At 35.7% G+C, this 22,713-nt stretch overlaps 1 protein-coding gene across 1 annotated transcript in view; it reads right to left on the minus strand.

Moving 5' to 3' along the window:
- Positions 1-22,259, minus strand: part of LOC126976777 (nicotinate phosphoribosyltransferase) — a 31,027-nt gene extending 8,768 nt beyond the window's left edge. The window contains exons 1-7 of the mRNA XM_050825364.1: positions 22,057-22,259; positions 21,698-21,868; positions 21,418-21,544; positions 14,845-14,928; positions 10,841-10,968; positions 6,881-7,193; positions 2,923-3,188 (exon numbers count right to left, since the gene is read on the minus strand). Of these exons, the coding sequence (XP_050681321.1) occupies positions 2,923-3,188; positions 6,881-7,193; positions 10,841-10,968; positions 14,845-14,928; positions 21,418-21,544; positions 21,698-21,868; positions 22,057-22,129 (1,162 nt within the window). The 5' untranslated portion in view covers positions 22,130-22,259. The remainder of the gene's footprint in view (positions 1-2,922; positions 3,189-6,880; positions 7,194-10,840; positions 10,969-14,844; positions 14,929-21,417; positions 21,545-21,697; positions 21,869-22,056) is intronic.
- Between the last annotated feature and the right edge of the window lie 454 nt (positions 22,260-22,713).

The following is a 22,713-nucleotide window of genomic DNA, read 5'->3' on the forward strand; positions in this document are numbered from 1 at the left end:
CACAGGAAGCCGGCTAGATTATGGGTACTACAACGGCGCCTATTTCTGCCGTGAAGCAGTAATGTGTACGCATTACTGTGTTTCGGTCTGAAAGGCGCCGTAGCTAGTGAAACTACTGGGCAAATGAGGCTTAACATCTTATGTCTCAAGGTGACAAGCGCAATTGTAGTGCCGCTCAGAATTTTTGGGTTTTTTTGAGAATCCTGAGCGGCACTGCATTGTAATGGGCATGGCGTATTAATTACCATCAGCTGAACGTCCTGCTCGTCTCGTCCCATATTATCATAAAAAAAAAGAAAAAAGATCTCTTAAGTTGTTTGAGAAAAACCATCGTGTTACTAACTTCTGTCTGTCAATTATTTAATGTTTTAAAAACTATGCCTTACATTCATCGGATATAACTAGTCTCTAGTCCATTTTACTGGTTACTAATCTAGTAACTAGAGTAATAACCGAATGGTATCCCAGAGGATATAAAATGAATGGAGGAAGCCAATTCATATGATCGGAGAATGAAATAAAACAAATTTGAGAACCACTAGAATAACGCAAAGTAGTAATTGAAGACCTCGGTTGTGGCCATTGTCAAAGAGATGAAATTGGTGGCATTTGAACAGTTAACAGAAAGAGGATAGCCACTGTATAAAAATTACTGCAGTATAGTTAAGAAGGTTAAATTTGTGTATTATTTACTAAGCTATTGTTATGTAAATGTTTACTGTAATAAAGACTTTAATATTAATATTCTTATTTATGTACAATGACTATAATTAATTTGTAAGCATAAGTCTATAATAATAAGGAACGTCATAAACGATGTATCAAACTACAATAAAATTGTATCATTATCACACGATAAGAAGAGATATAAGATCATTAATTCAAATGTTATTATGAAGCTATGACTGATATCGTTAGCATAACAAATGTATGATTTAATTTATAGCTATCATGTAGTTAATTTCCCCAATTACCTATTATATCTTATGTTTTTTTTTAAGTGATACACTTTTAGGATTAATACACAAATAAAATTAGAAAAACAAAATTTTATGAACGATGCGGGATTCGAACACACGACCTCCGGCGTTCCGTGCCGGTGCTCTAACCAACTGAGCTAACCATTCGAGTAACGCCTCGTTATAAAATTCCGTTTGCTTTGTTCAACTCTCAAGTTGTGGCTCAGTTGGTTATAGCACCGGCACCGAACGCCGGAGTTCGTGGGTTCATATAATTTTGTTTTTCAAATTTTATTGTGAATTACCTATTAATTAATGTAATAAAATAATTAATCTAATATTGCAAAGGTGTCAAAGAACCGGTCAATTATTTCATATTCATAATATTTTTATGGAACCCGCATTAATTTCTGCACAGTTAGTTAGTAAGTTAGTGTAGCTGGGCTGGTTACACACTTACGGCCGTTCCCAATATACTATCTACAGATAGAGATAAATTACTACCTTCTGCTGTCAGTAATTAGCTATCAGTAATCTGAAGCTGTCCCAATATACCAGATAAGTCATTCTTGTCGCCTTTTATTGGGACGCGTGAATTGCAATTTCCATACAAACTTCTATCGCTGGAAAGCTATACGTCGTCCCATTGACAGACAGCGTGTACGGATAAGGTGAGTTACCGCTGATAAGTTTATTGGGACAGAAAAATCAACGATTGCTACGATTTTTATCTCAAGTAAGAGATAGACTGAATATTGGGAACGGCCGTTAGCCTCTTGATTGGGCCATTGTGCATTTTCATTTATTTGTCTTCTTACTCCAACCAGCCCAGATCATTCCAGAAGTCTAGCAGTCTTTTAAGTTCCTGCAGGCATCTGGAACCGATGTTGGTGATTGGAGTATTTGTGCCCGTTGTTCGGCCACACTCCTGCACTCCATAAGCTAATTCAGGCGTTTCTTCTGCCTCCATGCACGGGCACGTGGCGCATTTTAGCTGTATGGATTACCATCGTAGGTCTACTACAGCACACACTATGCAGAAATGTAAATCCACGACTATGTACAACTATAGTGTAGCTCACCACCATGTTGACAGTGTTGGGCTATGTCAGCGCCTATTCGAGCATGCTTTGCATGTTTTTTTTTTATGGAATAGGAGGACAAACGAGCGTACGGGTCACCTGTTGTTAAGTGATCACCGCCGCCCACAATCTCTTGCAACACCAGAGGAATCACAGGAGCGTTGCCGGCCTTTAAGGAAGGTGTACGCGCTTTTTTTGAAGGTACCCATGTCGTATCGTCCCTGAAACACACAGGAAGCTCATTCCACAGCTTTGTAGTACGTGGAAGAAAGCTCCTTGAAAACCGCACTGTGGAGGACCGCCACACATCCAGATGGTGAGGATGATATCCTAACTTGTGGCGTGTTGTGCGAAGGTGGAATTCGGCGGCAGGAATCAGGTTAAACAGCTCTTCGGAACACTCCCCGTGATAAATGCGGTAGAAGACACACAATGAAGCGACGTCTCTACGCAACGCCAAGTGATTCAGCCGTTCACAAAGCACTGGGTCCCCGACAATTCGAGCTGCTCTGCGTTGCACGCGGTCAAATGGATCGAGCTGATACTGGGGTGCGCCAGACCAGAGATGACAGCAATACTCCATGTGTGGCCGGACCTGCGCTTTATAGAGCGCTAGAATGACGTCAATTGATGCTAATCTAGTGCTAGCGTAGGCTGTAGTGGACACAATCACACACATTTTATTGTAAAGCGAAGCTTATCACACGTACGTAGCGTCACCTTTTGCCGCGGTGGGACAGCGGCTTAACAGCAGCCATTACGTGCAATAATATAAGTCATCTACCAGTAAAACAGACATATATTTTAAAAGTTTGTAATGAATTCGATTGATAGATATTTTTAACTGTATTTATGTTAGATAATAGCAAACAAATACATACCCAAATGCGTTCCAATGCCGAAGCAGTCGATAGAGTGTCCTTGCTCATGTAGACTAAGTATCGTCTCCTCATTGATATCGTTCGATGCGACGATCGTAAGCTTCGCGAACCACGGCAAATGGTATGCTTCAGCCACGTGCTGGAATGTATCCCGCGCCAGTACGGACAAGTACGCCAAATCACCGCTGTCTATCCGAATACCGATAGCTCTGTACCCACAGTCGTTCAACCCGAGCGCGACAGCACAGAAATTCAATAACCCACTCCTGTGAAACACAATGTAATCTATACTATATATAATATTATAAAGCTGCAGTGTTTGTTTGTTTGTTTGTTTGTTTGTTTGTTTGAACGCGCTAATCTCTGGTACTACTGGTCCGATTTGAATGATTCTTTCAGTGTTGGGTAGTCCATTTATCGAGGAAGGCTATAGGCTATGTTTTTTTTTCAAAATTAGGGATCCGTAATAAAATTGCTATTTTGTAACACAAGGTGTAAAATCGAAAACCTATTTTTGCGTGCGCTGCAAAAACTATTGACAATAGAACAAAATGATGTACAGGCTATAATATAGGCAATATTTTATTACTTATAAAACTATCGCGTGAATTTTACTTTATATGGCAAAACAACGTTTGCCGGGTCAGCTAGTATATAGATAAATCTTTGTAAATTGTCGAGCTATATACATAGGATACTTAATAGATAGTAAATATGGAGTTTTTTTTGTACTCGGAAATATTTAATATAGGACAATGTATATGGTTTTACAAAATGATCCCAGAAAATGTCCAAAACAAATGTGTTACGAAATTTAAAATTGTAAAAAATGTTTGCGTTGTAAAGCTGAATATAACATTAAATGATTTTCTTAATGATACGACAGACTGAGAAGTGAGTTAACACCCTCAGGCTCTTTAATTATAAACGTTTATTTTACGATATTACATAGCCATATTTTTATGAAAAAAAAAAAAAACCCGGTGTGTATCTAACAGGTGCATTATTTCAAATGGGTGGTAGATTTTGACGTTCAATAAGTGATTTTAAATACTATTTGGAATAAAAATAATTGAATTAGAATTTAAAAATACTGATTTTTTAAATCAAATTCAAATAGGTAGATTTAATTCGAGTTTACAAATTGCCTATTACTAATGTCAAAACTGCATTTGCATGTCGCTTTCCAACCTTTTTGTACCCCCGGATTTATAATAAACTGGTCCAGCTATGTAAATTTAAAGAACACTCCATCTTCAAGGCTAAAGAGCTTCTATCAAAGTATTTAATACAACTATCCTATATGGAAACTGAAAATCTTAAGGTACAATCCTAAAAAAATACACACAATACATATCCACAATACACACACTTTCATACACACAACACATATACACACAATTAATACTTGTATAGTTATTACTGTTACTTTATTTCTTTATATGATTAGTAAAATTTTAGTAATCAGCTTGTTGTCACTAGCCGCTTGTATATCTTTATTTTCTGTTAATTCTACTATTTCCCGCACGAGACAGGCAACGCCTAGTGTGGGGGTCAGTATAAAATGTTAATTTGTATATGAAAAGTGCGAAATAAATGATTTTGTATTTTGTTTTTTGTAATTAAATGAAACTATATCAATTGGTGGAATCGTATTGGTGGTGGCGGGGAGTTTTAGATATAGACTCACAGATAATCCATTAGTTAGATACGAGAGTATACTAATGTTGCAACGGCCATATTTTTATTTTTCAGCTACTTTCAAAGTATCATGACTTGTGGATATATTGTTAACATTAATACAGTTTATGCGATGCCGCATAGAGCAGATTATGCATGTTGTATTAGTGAAAAATAATAAAATATGTGAATAAAAATCGTCACCTCTTTCTTTTACAAAATAGTGATTTCCCTTGCTGGAACTTGTTCGTTAAGTTTTTTCATTTTATTTCAATTGTTCAATGAATCAATTTTAAAGTTTGCTATTATAGCAACTGTAAGTTTTACACTTTTCAAAGTTAAGGCATTCGTTGTCCTATACCTACGACATTTTTATAAAGTATCGGGGAAAAAATAGAATAAAACAAGTAATCGTTATAGATTACTATGGTAAAATTACATAAAAAAAAGTTAACAATAGTTTAGTAAAAACGAATTTATTCACTAATACTATTATTAACTAATTTAAAGTTTACATTTAATAGTTAGAAGATAATAATATTTTATGCAACAGTTGTATAATGAAGGTCAAAAAACACGAGTGGCGTGGGTGGATAGTAGTTATGTTAAATTAATATATTTAATATCTATGCTAGGGCGTTTACAAAAATGGATATTTAGTTGCCATTCTAGATGAATGTCACAAAAGTACTCAGAAAATAACTGATAAATGAAAAAGGTATTTTGGGAGATATTGATATTTAATAATATGATAAAAACATATCATATATCACGAACGATTTGAAATGGATACTAAGTAGTAGCAGAATGTGTACACATAATTATGAACAAACCATGTTATAGCGAAACTGATACTAAAGATCATTAGATCTGTACAAATCGATGAACCGCGACCGACTGAATTGTTGAAGGAAAAAATATATGATATGGATATCCGGTATCTATTCAGTATAAATAAATATTTTAGCAACACAAGATATACCGAAATAGCTTATAAAAACCATCGATTAGAACTTGCTATGGAACATAATATATACTTCGTGATTGCAGTCGAATCTCACGAAACCATTGCGGCGTAAGGGCTGATACACACACAGGAACCGTCAATGTAGATTCGGTACAATATTCGAATCATTTCACACTTGGTTCAGGTTTTAGAGTTCAAGTGTTGGACGAACTAATGAAGTATAATATATACTTCACCGAAATTGTTTATTGAAGAATGTGATTTTTAAAATATCATTTAAGTCGTCATTTCTTTACGCCTGGTGAACGTACCAAAACGTCCATTTGAAAATCATTGCCACCATTACAATAAATCACGAATTGTGAAAAATTATACGAAAAAAGAACACGAATTGTGAAAAATAATACGAAAAAAAGAACATGAATTGTCCTTATATGAATAAGCACTAAAACGGCAAAGGGTTAAATATCTGGTATCCCATCAAACTTCTATTCGTTCCTTATATAATTATAAAGATTCTAGTTACAATGTAAGTTTGTTTATAGAAAACAATCTACACTGACGTCACAGTCATGCGATAAATTAATATTAATATAATTATTATGTTATAAAACTTATTCGTCTCTAGAGTAAGTTAAGATGTAGGTTAGTAGTGATAAAAATATTGATAGTGCGTGTAATGATAAGTCAAATTTGTTTGATAACCAAGGCCACAAAAAATCAACTAATCCATACACTATTATGATAACATATAACTCAACAGTACTGACACATGCGGTATGTAAATATGTGCGATCCCTACAATGCAACTGTGCCCAATGAATGTCCGTTACTCTCAGGACAATACGTCACACTGAAGCAAAATGAAGAGTCCTCGGACATGTGCCCATTTATTTACTAGATAAGGTGGAACGCAGTCTGTGTACGGTTCACGGAGTTTGCAGTTTGAACTAGATATAGACGGCGCTTAGCTCTCATTGGTCGGCAGAGTGCTGCACCACCTGAAACGTGAGTCATGCCCCCTGTACCATGAAATGTATGAAAGTGCCCGTACCAATGCAACTTTTAACGAACCCACAAGCCCTCACACGGATCGATGACAAACAATGTTATTATAATTGTATAACAGCAACGTCAAAACGATTCTTGCATGTTTACCTCAGTGTGCGTTCGACCGTGCTATATCCACGTCTAGTACGAATAGCCGGTGGTTGCATATTAAGACCATTGGTTTCACAGTTGCTATTGTAGCCGGAATGCCCATTCATATGCTGATGTCTGGGTCGGGACCGTAAGCCTTTAAAGTTATACCTCTTCACATCGTACGTGTCCACTAGCGCCATAAACCCAGAGGGGAAAGCGATCGCATATGACGTCAGAGCGGCTAGCTCGCCATCACTCGCTTCTTCCGGCGACACGTCTAGGATAGACGAGAGGCGTGTCCGCCATTCTAAGGCCAGCTCTAGCAGGTTGCATTTGGCTTGTGTGTCCGCGTGTCTCAAGGTAACGCACTTAATCTCATCCAAGGTGCTGAATGACGTCACGTACGAATGTGCGTGCGTTCCCTTCACGGGAATATTAAACATTTTCCCAGCTAATACATTGCTTGTTCCGTCGAATCCTCCTGAAATTTAAACAGGTTTAGATTATCATTTTTTAACTATGGGGATTTAAAACACTATAATAATTTTATATTACTAATAGCTGACCCGGCAAACGTTGTTTTGCCATATAAAGTATAATTCACGCGATAGTTTTATAAGTAATAAAATATTGCCTATATTATATTATAGCCTGTACATCATTTTCTTCTATTGTCAATATTTTTTGCAGCGCACGCAAAAATAGGTTTTCGATTTTACACCTTGTGTTACAAAATAGCAATTTTATTACGGATCCCTAATTTTGAAAAAAAAAAACATAGCCTATAGCCTTCCTCGATAAATAGACTACCCAACACTGAAAGAATCATTCAAATCGGACCAGTAGTACCAGAGATTAGCGCGTTCAAACAAACAAACAAACACTGCAGCTTTATAATATTAGTATAGATAACACAGCCAACTAACTATTTGGCAACCCAGTCCCCTGCTTCTATTGAGCAGGTTCGTAAGTTGAATAGCACTGCTTCTATTGTTGGACTCGGCTCCTATTGAGCAAAGTAATAATTTGATTAATACTTCGTCTATTGAGCAATTTTATAGTTAAATTTCTGATTTGGAATATGTTACAAATTATTTAAATTAGTCAATAAGACAATAGGGGACTCCTCTAGCAATATAAATGTACAAGTACACATTGTACAAGCCTGATGCACCAAAATATGCCAGGATTGTTAGGTAAAGAACGGGAAATGGAGTAACTAATGAACCAAGAAAATAATGGAATTATTTATGGTCTTATTAAGTCGGGTAACATAAAGAACTACAGTGAAAGAAAGCTATGAAACGACAGAGTTTATATGGTTAAGTAAGAGAGACAGTTCACGCAAATTCACATGCATTTACTCTATGGTAACTCAATACAGATTTTCTAAACCACCACCGGCCAATTGCATCGCTATACCTCCTAATGAGATTTTTAACTACTTCTCATCTCTTTCACCAGTGGGAGGCTCCTTTGCACAGGATGCCGGCTAGGTTATGGGTACCACAACGGCGCCTATTTCTGCCGTGAAGCAGTAATGTGTAAGAATTACTGTGTTTCGGTCTGAAGGGCGCCGTAGCTAGTGAAAGACTTAACATCTTATGTCTCAAGGTGACGAGAGCGCAGTTGTAGTGCCGCTCAGAATTTTTTGGGATTTTCAAGAATCCTGAGCGGCACTGCATTGTAATGGGCAGGGCGTATCATTTACCATCAGCTGAACGTCCTGCTCGTCTCGTCCCTAATTTCCATAAAAAAAATCTCTCCCAAGCAAGTCAGGACGTGCAATCGGATTCAATTTATTCTCAGTTAAATTCAGTGCCGGTCAAAGTTAAAATATATATATCAGAAATTAGTGAAAGTCACATAATAGAAATTATAATCAGAGCCTCGCGTCTAGCTCGCAACCATTAGACACCGACCACCACCGAGAAGATAAATTGCGACTTATCAGGGTACCATTAGAAATAGATTATTATGTAAGAGAATTATTACTAAAAGACGTATTGTCATCGTTACGATAAAACATATATTTCAGAACCACAAGGCAGCATTATTTGTGTACCACATGTTTTATCATTATAATCAGAGCCGCCATCATATTTGATAACGCTGCCAGATTGTTAGTGTAGATGAACAATCCAAACATTTCTAGAAGCTCTCGAGGTTAAGAACCTTCCGACGTCAGACAGTCGCCAATCCATTGTTCGTAGCCATCAGGGGAGTGCAATGGTTTTCTAGCAAGGTAGGCACTGTATTTATCTACTAGTCGTAGTTGAGCCTGGAGATTGCCTACCGTAGGTATTTAGGGAAAAATTTATAAGTGGGGGTTCAATAGAAGTTTGGTTATAAAATAACGAAACCAAATTTTACTTTAACACTATATTTATTTAGGTTTATAACGAGGTAAGCACTGCCTAATTGTCTATAAGATATGCACGCCCCTGGTAGCCATCGACAGCAAATCAGATTCGCCACATTGTAAGTTACCCGAAGGAAACAAAATTAATAATTTAATTTCCTTCGGTTCACTAGACCAGAGATGAAAACGCTAGAATATGAGCCGACTTCATTTGGTTTCTTGCTCTTCAATGACCCACAGTTTCTTCGAAGCTAATTTGGCAAGGCCTTTAAAATGCAATCGAAAAAATGCTCGACGTTTCGAGACCCAGAGTTACCCATATTACTAGAAGTGGCATTAGGGGAATATTGCGGAGAGTGGTGATATAACAAATGGGGATTTGTTAGTGATTAACGCGCAAACATGAGTCTTCTGGATGTTAAATTTAATAAGGTTATTTTACCCCTTCCCTTTACGCAAAAAAAAAGTTTACTGACGCAATAAGATTGAAAAAAGTTTAGATCGATTAACCTGCCAATAGCTCGCCAATGACTTCATTCATCTGTGAGCTCTGTTTAAAATTCAGCTGTCTTTTTACCCCTTTATGCAAAAAAAAAGTTTACTGACGCAAGAAGATTGAAACTAGATTAGATCGATGAATTTGTGGATAGCTCGCCAATGACTTCATTCATTTGTGAGCTCTATCAAAATTTCAGTTGTCTTAGTACCCCTTTACGCAAAAAAAAAATAACTGACGCAAGAAGATTTAAAAAAGATTAGATCGATTGATTGCCAATAACTTCATTCATCTAAATTTCAGTTGTCTAACTACTGAGGTTATGAGATACGAAACCCTAAAAAGATATTCCAAAAATCGAAAAGCGTCAAACTCATTTTCACTTTTTATTGAACTCCCGAACGTTTTAATAAGTAGGTAGTGCCAAGTATTGTGATTGCATGACTGAAGTAAATTAAAACTTTTCGATAGTTACTTGGAAAAGTTGCTATAGATCTGATAGCGAAGCGAGTCATAAGGGAAACTCGGTGCCTGGCACCACGAGGGATTATTTCACAGCAACACAAGCCGCAGCCAGACGCTAATACAATCAATAATACAGTAGGTAATGAAGAGCCACAATACTTCTTCAATAAATTACACTTTGACCTTGTTCGAATACTGTTAACTAATTCAATATTGTAATAGTTCTTCATAATTTAAGTAAGCAACACCTAACAGCCTTGACTTTGTCGGAAGTGTTTGAATATTATACCTAAATAATACTACCATAAGACTGATGTAACTTCGTAATGTGTATTTACCAAGTCTTGTTGCAATATATTATGGTAAATAAATAGATATCTATTCTATACGTAACTAAATGGGAGGACAATATAGGATTAACTTTGCGGTAAATTCGGACATGGGTTGCGAAACAGACATTGCCGGGACTAGATTGTGATTATTTTATAGCGATAGAAATGAAGGGCGCTCAGAATTTTTGGATTTTTTAATATTCTTGAATGAATGCTACATTTCTGCTTCACGGCAGAAATAGGCGCCGTTTTGGTACCCATAAACTAGCCGGCTTCCTGTGCAAAGGAGCCTCCCACTGGTAAAACTTGCAGACAACCCGCCTTTCATTTGTCAAATAAATGAATTATTAGTTTTGATCAAAATCGGCACCATACTCGTTTGTGTAGAGTTCGCTATTTTTTTATAGTTTTGATCATCCACGCCAACCTAAAGATTCACCCTGTTGGTAAATTATTTAATTAGTTCAACATACCTACATACGCGTACTTGGAAGCCGACAGTCCTCCATCGGGACCTTGAGCTCTACGTAGTCCAAACTCTAACAAGGAAACACTTTTCCCTGCAACCATTCTGTATCTGGCCGCATTTGTCGCCATTAGACTGAAAAAATTTAAGTATTTAATTTTCATTTTCGAATCAAACGCCATAGGACCAACTACAGTAAGGCCAACGAGAGGAGATAAAGAATGTAAACAAAGTTTCAGGGCTTCAAAACATTTTATTTGAATTAATTCTATAAAACTAGCGGACCTGACAGACGTTGTACTGTACCTACACATGTGTTAAATTTGAAAAATCGGTCCAGCCATTTAGGAGGTAGTTCAATTGTGAATCTAAACCATCCTCGAACCCACTTGAATACACACAGAAAATTTCATTTAAATTGGTCCAGCCGTTTAGGAAGAGTTCACTGTCAGCACACGTACAGAAGAATTATTTATTTTATTTATATATTTATTATATACAGACACTTTATCACATAATATTACATCATATTTGGTCCCTACACTAGGCGTAGCCTGTCCTGTAGGCAACCAATTTACATTCTATGGTTAACAATATGAACCAAAAGGTCAAAAAGTGCACTCCGTATGTGTGTGTGTGTGTGAGTGTGAGTATCAGATTAATCATGTTACAAAGTATTAAAATTATATGAATACTAAGCTATCACTTTAACAATAGCTTCCATGTCTGTGAGTGTGTGTAACCATCTCTGTATTTTTAAGATTGTGGATTCCCTATTCTAATCGCTGCAGTCTGTATCAGAGAAAGATGATGCGTCGGAAGAGTCTGAATCAGCCGTATTTATGACAATATAACTCAGTAACGTATCACTTTAGTATAGTGGTGGATCTAATGTTATACTTATCATCATGAATTAAAAGAACTATCCGGACATTTGATGTAGATCTACTACGCATTTTATTAAAAAGAAACGCCATATCAAAATCAAAGATTTTTAATCAAAATTGGATTTGATAATATGCTACTACGGAAATTCACAATATAGGTAGCACTACTAAACTAATGCTAGAAGCCTGAGAGCGTGGGCCATTTGTTAGTGTGGGATTATTTAGATCATTAATTCCGTGTAAGTGTTGCCGCAGGGGAAGCAGGGAAGCGGAAGACTATACGAGGGTCTACGTTCTCCTGAAAAAGGGGTTCCACAATTCGTAAGCGGGGGTCCTAGAAGTCATATCTGCTTTCGATAGTGAAGAGCTAAAATGTTGGCTTGACTTCACCTATCGATTTAGGCAGATATTTAAGAAGCTTAGTGACTGTTACTCTTGTAAAAGCCTGCATATTGTGTTTGGTATATTTATTATATTCAGTACAATGTATGTATTATCTCAGAATATTAAATACTTTAACTGAAAGACCTTATATAATATCAACAGCATTAGCTAATTTGCTCGTTTTTTTAGTATTCGTGACTATGGGTCAAAATCCTATTAGACCTCAGTTGGTAAATGTAGGCCTGAAATCTCACTAAATTATAATTTTATAAAAAAAAAAATTAAGATTAAATATTAAATGCTAACTGAGTTCAATTCTATTCTTAATTATTAAACTAATAGTCTCATAATCATTAACGATGATAAGAAAAGGTCATACAAACGAGATATAGGCTGCAAAGCAAAACAGAGACAATCACCAGCAATCACATGTGAGAGAAAGTGACAAAACATGTTCTTCTTTCATTAAATTGTTTACGTTTTTATCTTGTCTCGCTGGATTGGCTATCACAGGTGTAATTGATTTGGACAGTCAAGCGTGCTACATGTGATAGCTTATCCGAGAGCTGATACGAGCAGGTAGTTGTATTCAAATTAATCTTACATTGTATCCAATTATACTCAATATTATTAAACATGAGTAGATAATATGTACCAATTACTACACTTTCGAGTAACGAGATACGCACATCACATAACTCGAAAGTGTCCTAATGAGGATGCATTTTAGAAGCGCAGAGGTCCCCGCCCGTCCAATATAAAGTAATATTATTTAAAAAAAAAACCAGTCGAAGCTGCCATATTTACGCACGCACACACTCAACCCTTTTTCACGTCGGGGTAGGCAGAGGCAACAGAACGCCACTAGCTTCTATCCTTACAAACCTCACGCGCTTCCTCTACATACATTAATCTTTCATTCATGCTCGCCGGTCCCGGGTGCTTCGGACCTTTACTTTTTTCAAATTTTGTCGACGTGTTATGGTCTCGCGCAACCGATTTGACAATTATTTGATTAATTATTATTTCTTCACTCATTCGCTCCACGTGTCATTCCTTTCTCAATCCTTGCCACAACATCTTCTTTCAAACCACAGCACGCTCGTATTACCGCATTCGGAATTTTATCAATCATTCTCACCCTCACATACTACGTCAGTGATCGCATCTCAACTGCGTTAATTCTGCATTTATGCTTCTTCTTACATACTCAACTGTCACGTACATAACGTGGCGACAAGCATTATGGCGCGAATTCGCTCCTCTTTTGGCACAGTCTGGCCGTTCATAAAGACATGCAGCGCAACATACACCCAGTTTCCCAGAGTCACTCTCCTTTCAATATCTCCTTCATATCTTCCATCTCTTGTAATCATTCCATCCATATATACAAATTCTGTAACTTGTTCTACTCTCTCATCTTTAATCGCAATATTACACTCAGTTAAACTTTCATCCTTCTCAAATAGCATCACTTTAAATTGCATACCTCTGCTATATTTCTTGGTATTATATGCTGCTATACTCTTGATTGCAAATTTGAAATAGGACACCCATTTTGAAGGATTGGCTAATAGACTTAGTTCTGCAGCATCTGAGGTTAATATAATTGATAAAGTGGCACATACGGAGCGACTTGTATCCTTTAGTTTTAGATTTTCATTCAGTCATTTCATGTCTTATGGTATAACGTTATGGGGCAGTGCAGCTACCAGCTTTGTGCTGCAGAAGAGGGTTATTCGCGCTATTAATAGCCTAGGTCCTAAACTAAAGAATCGAAAAGAGATGATGAGAATTGAGAGAAATAAACATTTTAACTGTTGCCTCTCAATATATTGTTGATAATCTAAACAATCTATTCTAATATTATAAAGAGGAAAGATTTGATTGTTTGTTTGTTTGTTTGCATTGAATAGGCTCCGAAGCTACTGAACCGATTTGAAATTCTTTCACTGTTGGAAAGCTACACTAAGCCCTATATTATATATTTTTTTTAAATTAAGGATCCTTACTAAAAACCCAATAATGTAACCCGAGGTGTAAAAAAAATTACCTGAAATATTTTTTACATCGCGTGTGATGCTAAAAGTATTAATGGCTTTGCAGAACGCATAACTATTTACAAAAAGTGTTGCCACAGCGTATTATGTTATGAGTGTTCTTTTATTTTTTCTTTCGTCCTGTGTGTACGCAGACGAAGTTGCTGGGTATCAGCTATGCTATCTATTATGTACATAGGAACATAAGATAATCTAGTAACGTATAATTACAATTTTAACATTAGGAACAAACAAACTTTTTAAGGCCTACTACTCGGTAAAGTCGGTTTGGTAAGTCCTTTGTTGGGGATGTATATTCCATTTTCAACATGATCCCAGAAAATGTACAAAACAAGTGTGTTACGAAATTTAAAGATATTGTAAAAAACGTTTATGTGGTAAAGGTATACCTTTACCGTATAACTTCATATTTACCGTATAAAGTCATATTTTATATTATAGTATAAATACTATAATATAAAATATGACTTTCTTAAAGATACCACATTTCGGGAATGGCGCAATCACCCTGAATTAATAATTTTGTTCTTGCACCCGTTCTTCTCAGGTCACGTAATAAGTGACTGACTTAGTAACTCCTAGTTTAAATAAACATATTTGAATTTGAATTGATTAACAGTAAAAGCTTAATAATACCTACTTAGCACAGCCAAACTACAGAATTTTCATAAGTGGCTTACCTTGCGAAGTTGACGAGGGTCAAGAGAATCGTCTCTAGTAACTGCGCTATTATCAGCGGGCCTTCAACTCTCAACAAGGGCACTCTGAAATATTCAACGAAATTAATAAAAGTGTACAATACTTTTGCAGATAATTAATATTAATGTTTGGAAACTGGTCTGTTGCGAAGACTTCTTGTAACTTGCAGAGCTATAACGTGTAGAGAATAAAGGAATGTTGTGATCTTATAGCGCACATGGTCGGACCATCGAACGGTCCGGTGGCCGCCTCGCACCTATTGGTCCGGCGTCGTAATAATAATTTTGTGCCATGGACAATGCGAATGTATACCATTGAATATGGTCCGCTTACCACCAAATTCGATCATATGTTTAGGCCAAAGAGTATAATAATATATAGGGAAAAGAGAGCCCTCTCTACGCATTATGAGCTATTTGAAAACTAGCGCCATCTAGAGATTGGCCCCGAAAATAACTATATATAAAACTCCAAATAATGAAATTCATTTTTAATGTTGTGACGCAATTAAATAATTGCGCGTAGAGTTAGTTATTCAGTTTTGTCACAACATAGAACATAAAAGATGGATTTAGTAGTGTAATTAAGCAAAATGGAACACGAGAGCTACATACATGCGCATACGCTAGAAGTAGCCGCCATTTTATGACCAGTAGGCAGTGACACAAATAAAGAAAAGTTGAAAGGTTTCAAAGCGAGTGACAGCTGACAAGGCTTTCATTTTCGGGCCAACTAACAGATGGCACTACAGTCTTCTGAAAACGTCTCTTTCTTTAAGGCGTCTGTCCCACCCCTGGTTTAGGCTATTACAAAGCGTTGATCGCCGCTGCGGAATCTCTTCTGAATCTTCAAAGAAATTACAAAAGAGATCTATCTGAAGGAGATTACACGAGGTATATTGTAGATATATTGCTCTTTATTGTCTTTTAAGACTAATATTGCTAAATGTATTGGAAACAAATAAGTTTTAAATATATTCATGTGAAAAAATTTTTAGCCGCAAGGATCAATTTTTAATATCATAATGCCATAAACCTGTAGTATCAGTGATTTATTGTGGTGATAATAATGCGAGGATGGTTTTTGTTATGAACTGGCCGCTGCCCGCAACCTCGTCTTTAACCATCAAAAAATACTATGGTTGCATCTAGCATGATAATATTGTTTAGTTTAGTTACATCAGGGGTGCTCAAACGGTCGATTGGGATCGACAGGTCGATCGCGAGTGCTTTTTGAGTCGATCTCGAGAAAAAAATCCGGTATAATAAACTAAAATCAGTAATTACGTACCATCTTATGAAAAGTATGCTCAGGGCATGCAGTGTCACGCTTCAACATACAAAGTCACTCTTTAGTTAAGCTTAGAAATTTAGAACGCGTTTGTTTTGTAAGAACCAAAAAAACTCTCATTTTAGAATAATAATTGAGTTTTTTCATTGACATTTAAGAGCACCTACACTTGACTAAAAAAATTCATATTTTGCGCAAAACTAATATCTATGTCATCGTGACACTATACCTAGACGACAATCCATCATTACACATACTTGAAGCCTCTCAGAGTCGATCGATCGTAGTCTAACAATTTTGAGGTAGATCGCCAGCAGTTCAAGCTTGAGCACCCCTGGTCTACATGTTGCCCTGATCCATTGTAATATTAATGACTTAAATCTATCGGAAGTTTTTGCATTTTGCTGGAATACATAAAGACTATCTTCTGTGTATTTTACTGCGGAAACTTCTCCGTTACATATTTCCACCAGTAAGACTTTTCTTAACTAAACTGTTGGTTTTTAAAATAAAATACATACATACATGGGGTTTATTTTTCACTATCAGATTTTTTTATTTATTTATTGCTGTCGTTTTGCACTATACTATCAATATCCTGAGCGTCCCAAGCGTTAAATACACTTGTAATTTTTGTATTCACACGCGATAGTAGTCTCGCAAGGAATTAGCTCGTATGATATTTCTATGCACGATATACATCATATTTTTCTGGCCGAAGATTTGTACTTTCAACTTTCCGTTAAGAAAATTGAAAATGTTCGAAAATTCGGTTATTGGTTTAACCCCGTTTTTCGAAAATCGAGTTTTCATCAGATCTCGACGTTTTAAGGTTCTAGGAAGCATCCCTGACTATTCCCGCGATGGTGTCTCATCGTCTGTATGTATGTGTGTGTGTGCGTGTGTATGTAACCGTCTTATAACTTTTGAACGGCTCGACCGATTACATCACGGTTTGTGCCATTCGAAAGGGCTTGACCAAACTTAGAAGTTCAATACAATTCAGACAGGTAAACTTTAAGAAATCTCAAAAAAATTACAAAAAAACTATTTCATGTGTTTTTTTTTAAATAAATTTTAAACTGCTTTACCGATCGATTCCAAAAACTAATCAGCTCTTACCATCAAAAACCACGTCGATCGCCACTAAGCCGGTCAAAATCGGTTGATTTATTCGTGACTTATCATTGAAGAAAAAAAGTGTTTTTTCGAATGAACTTCGAAATTCTGAGTTAGACTCGTATCAATTGATACTCAAAGATTCTTAATGAGGCTCGAAAAATTTAATTCAAAAGTTATTGCCGTTTGAAAAAAAAATGTGTTTTATTAAACTTTTACCAGCTCGAAGAGCTTAAAAAACACAAATTATATTTTTGACCCCGAAGATTTTATATTAAACACATAATAAAAAGTGCATAAAAAGAGTAAGTATCCTTATTAATTGGTTAACTACTCATATAAAGCAAAAAGGGGGCCTTAGAAATTTTATTACTCAGCAAACACAATAGCTACAGACCCCCATAATATGTCGTTGGAATGGTCTTGATGGTGGTCCATTGGGTTCCTAAACATTTCACATTGAAAATGAGGTTTGGTTACCAGCCAGGCATACAAGCGCAGGAGATACGCAGGGGCCAGCGGGTCGTGACTATAGAGTATAGATAGTACGACCACTTGGTGCGCGACCGTCCCACGGGGTGACAGACGGTGGTGGGGACGGAGTAATAAGATGTCAGCGGGTAGCGCACCAATTTACACGAGAGTGGGTCAGGGATTGAAAATAATACTCCGCTTATAGGAACGAGTCTTTATTTGGGGTTCACTTTTTCTGAACTTGCACTTCGCCGGTCTGCCGCTGTTCTTCTTGTGGGCGGCGGTACTTTCAACGCGTCACACCGCACCGAACACTAAGTCTCTTCTATCTTCTTCTTCTTGGAACACTTCCACTTTTCACTACTTCTTCTTTTCTTCTTCTACTTCTTTACACTTTCGAGTCAGAACTAGAACTACGCCATATCATCCACTGTCGGACGGGATGGTGGAGAGGTTTAACCAAACATTGGAGCGGCATCTAGCAAAAGTAGTGGACAGTCATCAGGGCGTGGTGTTGCGGGGCAGGGCAACACGTGAGAGTGCCGTAACCCGCTCGCCACCAAGTTGTCGGACTATCTATAGTGACGACCCGCTGACGTGTCTCCTGACCTTGTATGCATGCCTGGTAACCAAACCTCATTTTCAATGTAACTCTATGGGAAATGTTGAGCTGTAACTCGAGTCACAGATAGATTAAAAGACTGAGCCAAGAAGCGAAGGCAAGTAGCCTCAGCCTTGTATATTATAATTACGTTTTTAATGAGTTATATGCGGTATAATTGCATAACCAATTATGTATTGTTTGTTTACGACCGTGCAAGTACCTGCATCATACGTTGGAATCAATCGCGGCTGACTAATGCGTAGTACGCCTTTATATTTAAACTGGTTATTTTTAAACGGTTCTACAAACTGACAATATACTGGTGTCACATCTAATTTAATACAATCAATCATAAATCACTGCGATAGTAATCAGTGAAGTAGCGTCATATTTAGATTAGGCTTCTCTCATTAGGCTTCGATAGTAATTACAGGGAACTATATTCTACTAAGGCTGGGTTGCATCAACTAACAACTAGCAATAGCAAACATGTTAAAGTACCGGCTAAGCAATAAATATGTTGCACCATTTGACAATTTTAAGGTGATGTCAAAACGTTAACTGTTCACCGTTACCGTCCAATATTCGCCGGTTAAAGCTATTGTAAATGTTAAATAGCTAAATAGCGACCTGTCAAAAGTTTTAAATAAATATTCAATACTGACTTGATATTTCCCTTTTTTACTTTAAGTATGCCAAGGAATATGATGGTGCATATATGTTAAACTCAGTGTTACTGTTTAAGTTAAATTGGACTTATACCTTAACTATAACAGCTAATATGCTACAACCCCGCCAAAGGCTGTGGTTATCTTTAATAACACAATAGTTACAATTATGGACACAGTGAGTTTTACTGTTGCCGCTATATTATTATGAATTGAGTGGCGCCTTGAAATTTAAAAAAAAATTGTTCCTTTTACAGAAGTTCTTAAAAACTAGGTTAATAATAGCGTTACATTTTGCATTATAGTGTGCAAGCTTCAATATGCAAACCAGACTTGTATTTGAAATATATTTATTAAACTAGTATAATATGCCATGTTCTTATTTTAGCAGCATAGCCTCTCGCTTTAGAACAAGTGCTGAACCTTGTCATATTAATGTGTTGTTAGGCCTCATCCACATACAATGAAGAGCAACAAATGAAAGATCTTCCTTGACTCGCAGGGACACATTTTTTTTATTTTTTATGATAATAAGGGATGAGACGAGCAGGACGTTCAACTGATACACCCTGCCCATTACAATGCAGGGGCAGCACAAGATTCTTGAAAATACCCCAAAAATTCTGAGTGGCACGACAACTGCACTCACCTTGAGATATAGATGTTAAGTTTCATTTGCCCAGTAATTTCACTAGAATGGTGTGTAGAAGAATACTACTAATAAGTCTTCTACTACTAATAATACTAAGTCCACAATCTTTCACTCCTCTGGCAAAAGAAGATAAGGCCACTGTCTTAGTGACATCATTATTTATTACCATCAGCTGGACATCCTGCTGTGGCAAATGGCGACGCAATGGAAGAACGGAGTGCTCTCATGTACAGTAAATATATCATATGTCACTTGGACATAAATTATTTATTATAATAATTAAATAAAAACAAAAAGTCATTAATTGATTAATGTTAACTTGCTAACATGGCACTTACATCTCAGACTAATTTTTATGATGATTTACTTTTTTTTATTAAATAAGATTGACAACAAAATCAAACTGACTAATGCAACAATAATAATTGCAGATAATGGGGTTTAAAATTTATATATGGTAGTGATCCTAAAGGAATTTATTTGTTACAAAGGACATGAAACAGGTGCCTCCAATTTTATCCACATAGATTTCAGCATGTTATTTCAATTAACTTTTTTTTGTGAATCAATTGTTATGAAACAGACACTAAATATTATGTGTGTCATATCTATACTAATATTATAAAGCTGCAGTGTTAGTTTGTTTGTTTGTTTGAACGCGCTAATCTCTGGTACTACTAGTCCGATTTGAATGATTCTTTCAGTGTTGGGTTGTCCATTTATCGAGGAAGGCTATAGGCTATGTTTTTTTTTTTTCAAAATTAGGGATCCGTAATAAAATTGTTATTTTGTAACACAAGGTGTAAAATCGAAAACCTATTTTTGCGTGTGCTGCAAAAACTATTGACAATAGAACAAAATGATGTACAGGCTATAATATAGGCAATATTTTATTACTTATAAAATACTGCCTATATTATAGTTTATATGGCAAAACAACATTTGCCAGGTCAGCTAGTCACATATAAAATAACACTATTAATTCACACATTACACATTAATAATTCATATCAAGTAATCATAAATACAAACAGACAATAATTATTATTTGTTTGGCCTTACAAAAAGACATTATATATTTACTTGAATACATAGAAAGTTAATTTTTTTTTAAATTATTAATAAACAAGTACCATACATACAATTTTACTATAGATTCCATTCTGTTTTGACAGTAAAATAATAGAAAAAGCAGATATCATGAAGAAATATATCAGAAATGATGAAGAAATAAATAATTATTAAGTATTTCAGCCTAGAGGTAAATATGTAATTTATTTTTTAATATATTATGTAGACAATAATAATTTTTACATACCATTCAACAGTTCAATGATATTTTGGAAACTTAGTTCAGGGAGCCTGTTATATGTCAAGTTGACCTATTATATTTTTTTTAAATCCATATAGTTTATTTAAGTCCATATATTTTTTTTTAATTTTTCTCCTTGGAATATTTTGTTTTAATTGGATTAAATCATTTATTTAAATATATTTTAGTTTATAGAAATAATATATTGTTTGCTGATTGCAGTGTGATTCTTGATATTACTGTCACTGAGGCCACTGTGGTTGGCAGACAGACAGAATCTAAATTTTCATTTAGAATATGGTAATTTAGTAATATGTTTTATGAATCGATATTATTGTAGTTTATATTTTATTACGATTAAATTAAATTATTTAAGTTAAAAATTAATAGTATCTTATGTTGATAAACTAAGAGTTAATAATATGTATATCTTACCTCGGAAAAACAACGGATCCTTCTTCTACTGCACTCAAAACTATATCTTTACATGTCAATCCCTCTAAATATTCAAAGAACTCTGGTTCAATTGTGGCAGGTAAAGTCTGCTTTAGATAGTCTATATCTGTAATCAAATAAAGAGTTAACCAATATTGAAACAGTACCTAGCTTTCATATTTTACACACTTAGGAAATCATGCATTAACTGTTTTCAATTTTTACTTTTGTAATGAATCTAAGAGTTACGACACTCAATTTTTTTTTTCAAAATATATACCTGTTTCTGAATATTTGAAATTATGCAAAAACTTTAAGCATTCTTCCAAACCAGCAAAAATTGTAAATTCACCATGAAACGGATTTGTTCGGAAAAACAAATCAAAAACAGCAACATCATCTACTTTACCAGATTTCCAATAGGCATAAGCCATAGTAATTTGGTATAAGTCTGAAACAATAAATTTTATGGAAAAATCTAATAGTGATAGAGGATAGTAAGAATTATTGCAGGCATAATAATAATAATAATGCTGATTAAACAGCCACTGATTAAATTAAAAATAAAAAAATATCCGTAGCAACTAATTTTTTAATTAATTAGAGCAAAAGTTATATGAATGTGCTCAATCTAACTACCTGTAAGCAGTGGTTGCACAATGCTATTTTGATTTTCCATTGTTCTGCGATATCCAAATGAATTTGTCGACATTTTTATATAGTTATAAACACAAGTTTTTGCGTAAGAAACGTATGGTATGTGTTGAACAACTAAATAATTTCATGGTGATCAAACGACCTACACCCGACACTTATCAGCGCGGCAAAACCCCCTGCCCCGAGTCCCCTCTCTCTGAATCTCACGTCATACCAAACGTCAAACTATCGCAAGATTGTTCTTATGATAGACTTAAAAAAAAAGACGAACAAAGCGTGCAAGAGAGTACTGCAAACTGGAAGTGAAATGTGGTCGTTATATTCTATAAGAAAGGGAACTAGTCCCTTGTGCAATAGCACAGCTGAAGAATTACAGATCGATATCAAATCTGATCCACGTCAGCAAGAAGTTTTCAAAAAGTCGTTACGAATCGTCTCGCAAACCGGTTTTTTATATTTTGAATACAAAATATTGAATTACTAATAAAGCTAATCTTTTTGCTTATTAATTATTATTATTATGATGTCTTTAGATGAGGTAGATGAGACTTTAGAGACTTAGGGCTCTCTTGTTAAAAAACTGCTGACGATTCCTATAGAATATTAGAAATATACTAGCTGACCCAGCAAACGTTGTGT

The sequence above is a fragment of the Leptidea sinapis genome, chromosome 42, assembly GCF_905404315.1.
Source record: "Leptidea sinapis chromosome 42, ilLepSina1.1, whole genome shotgun sequence".
Taxonomy (NCBI): domain Eukaryota; kingdom Metazoa; phylum Arthropoda; class Insecta; order Lepidoptera; family Pieridae; genus Leptidea; species Leptidea sinapis.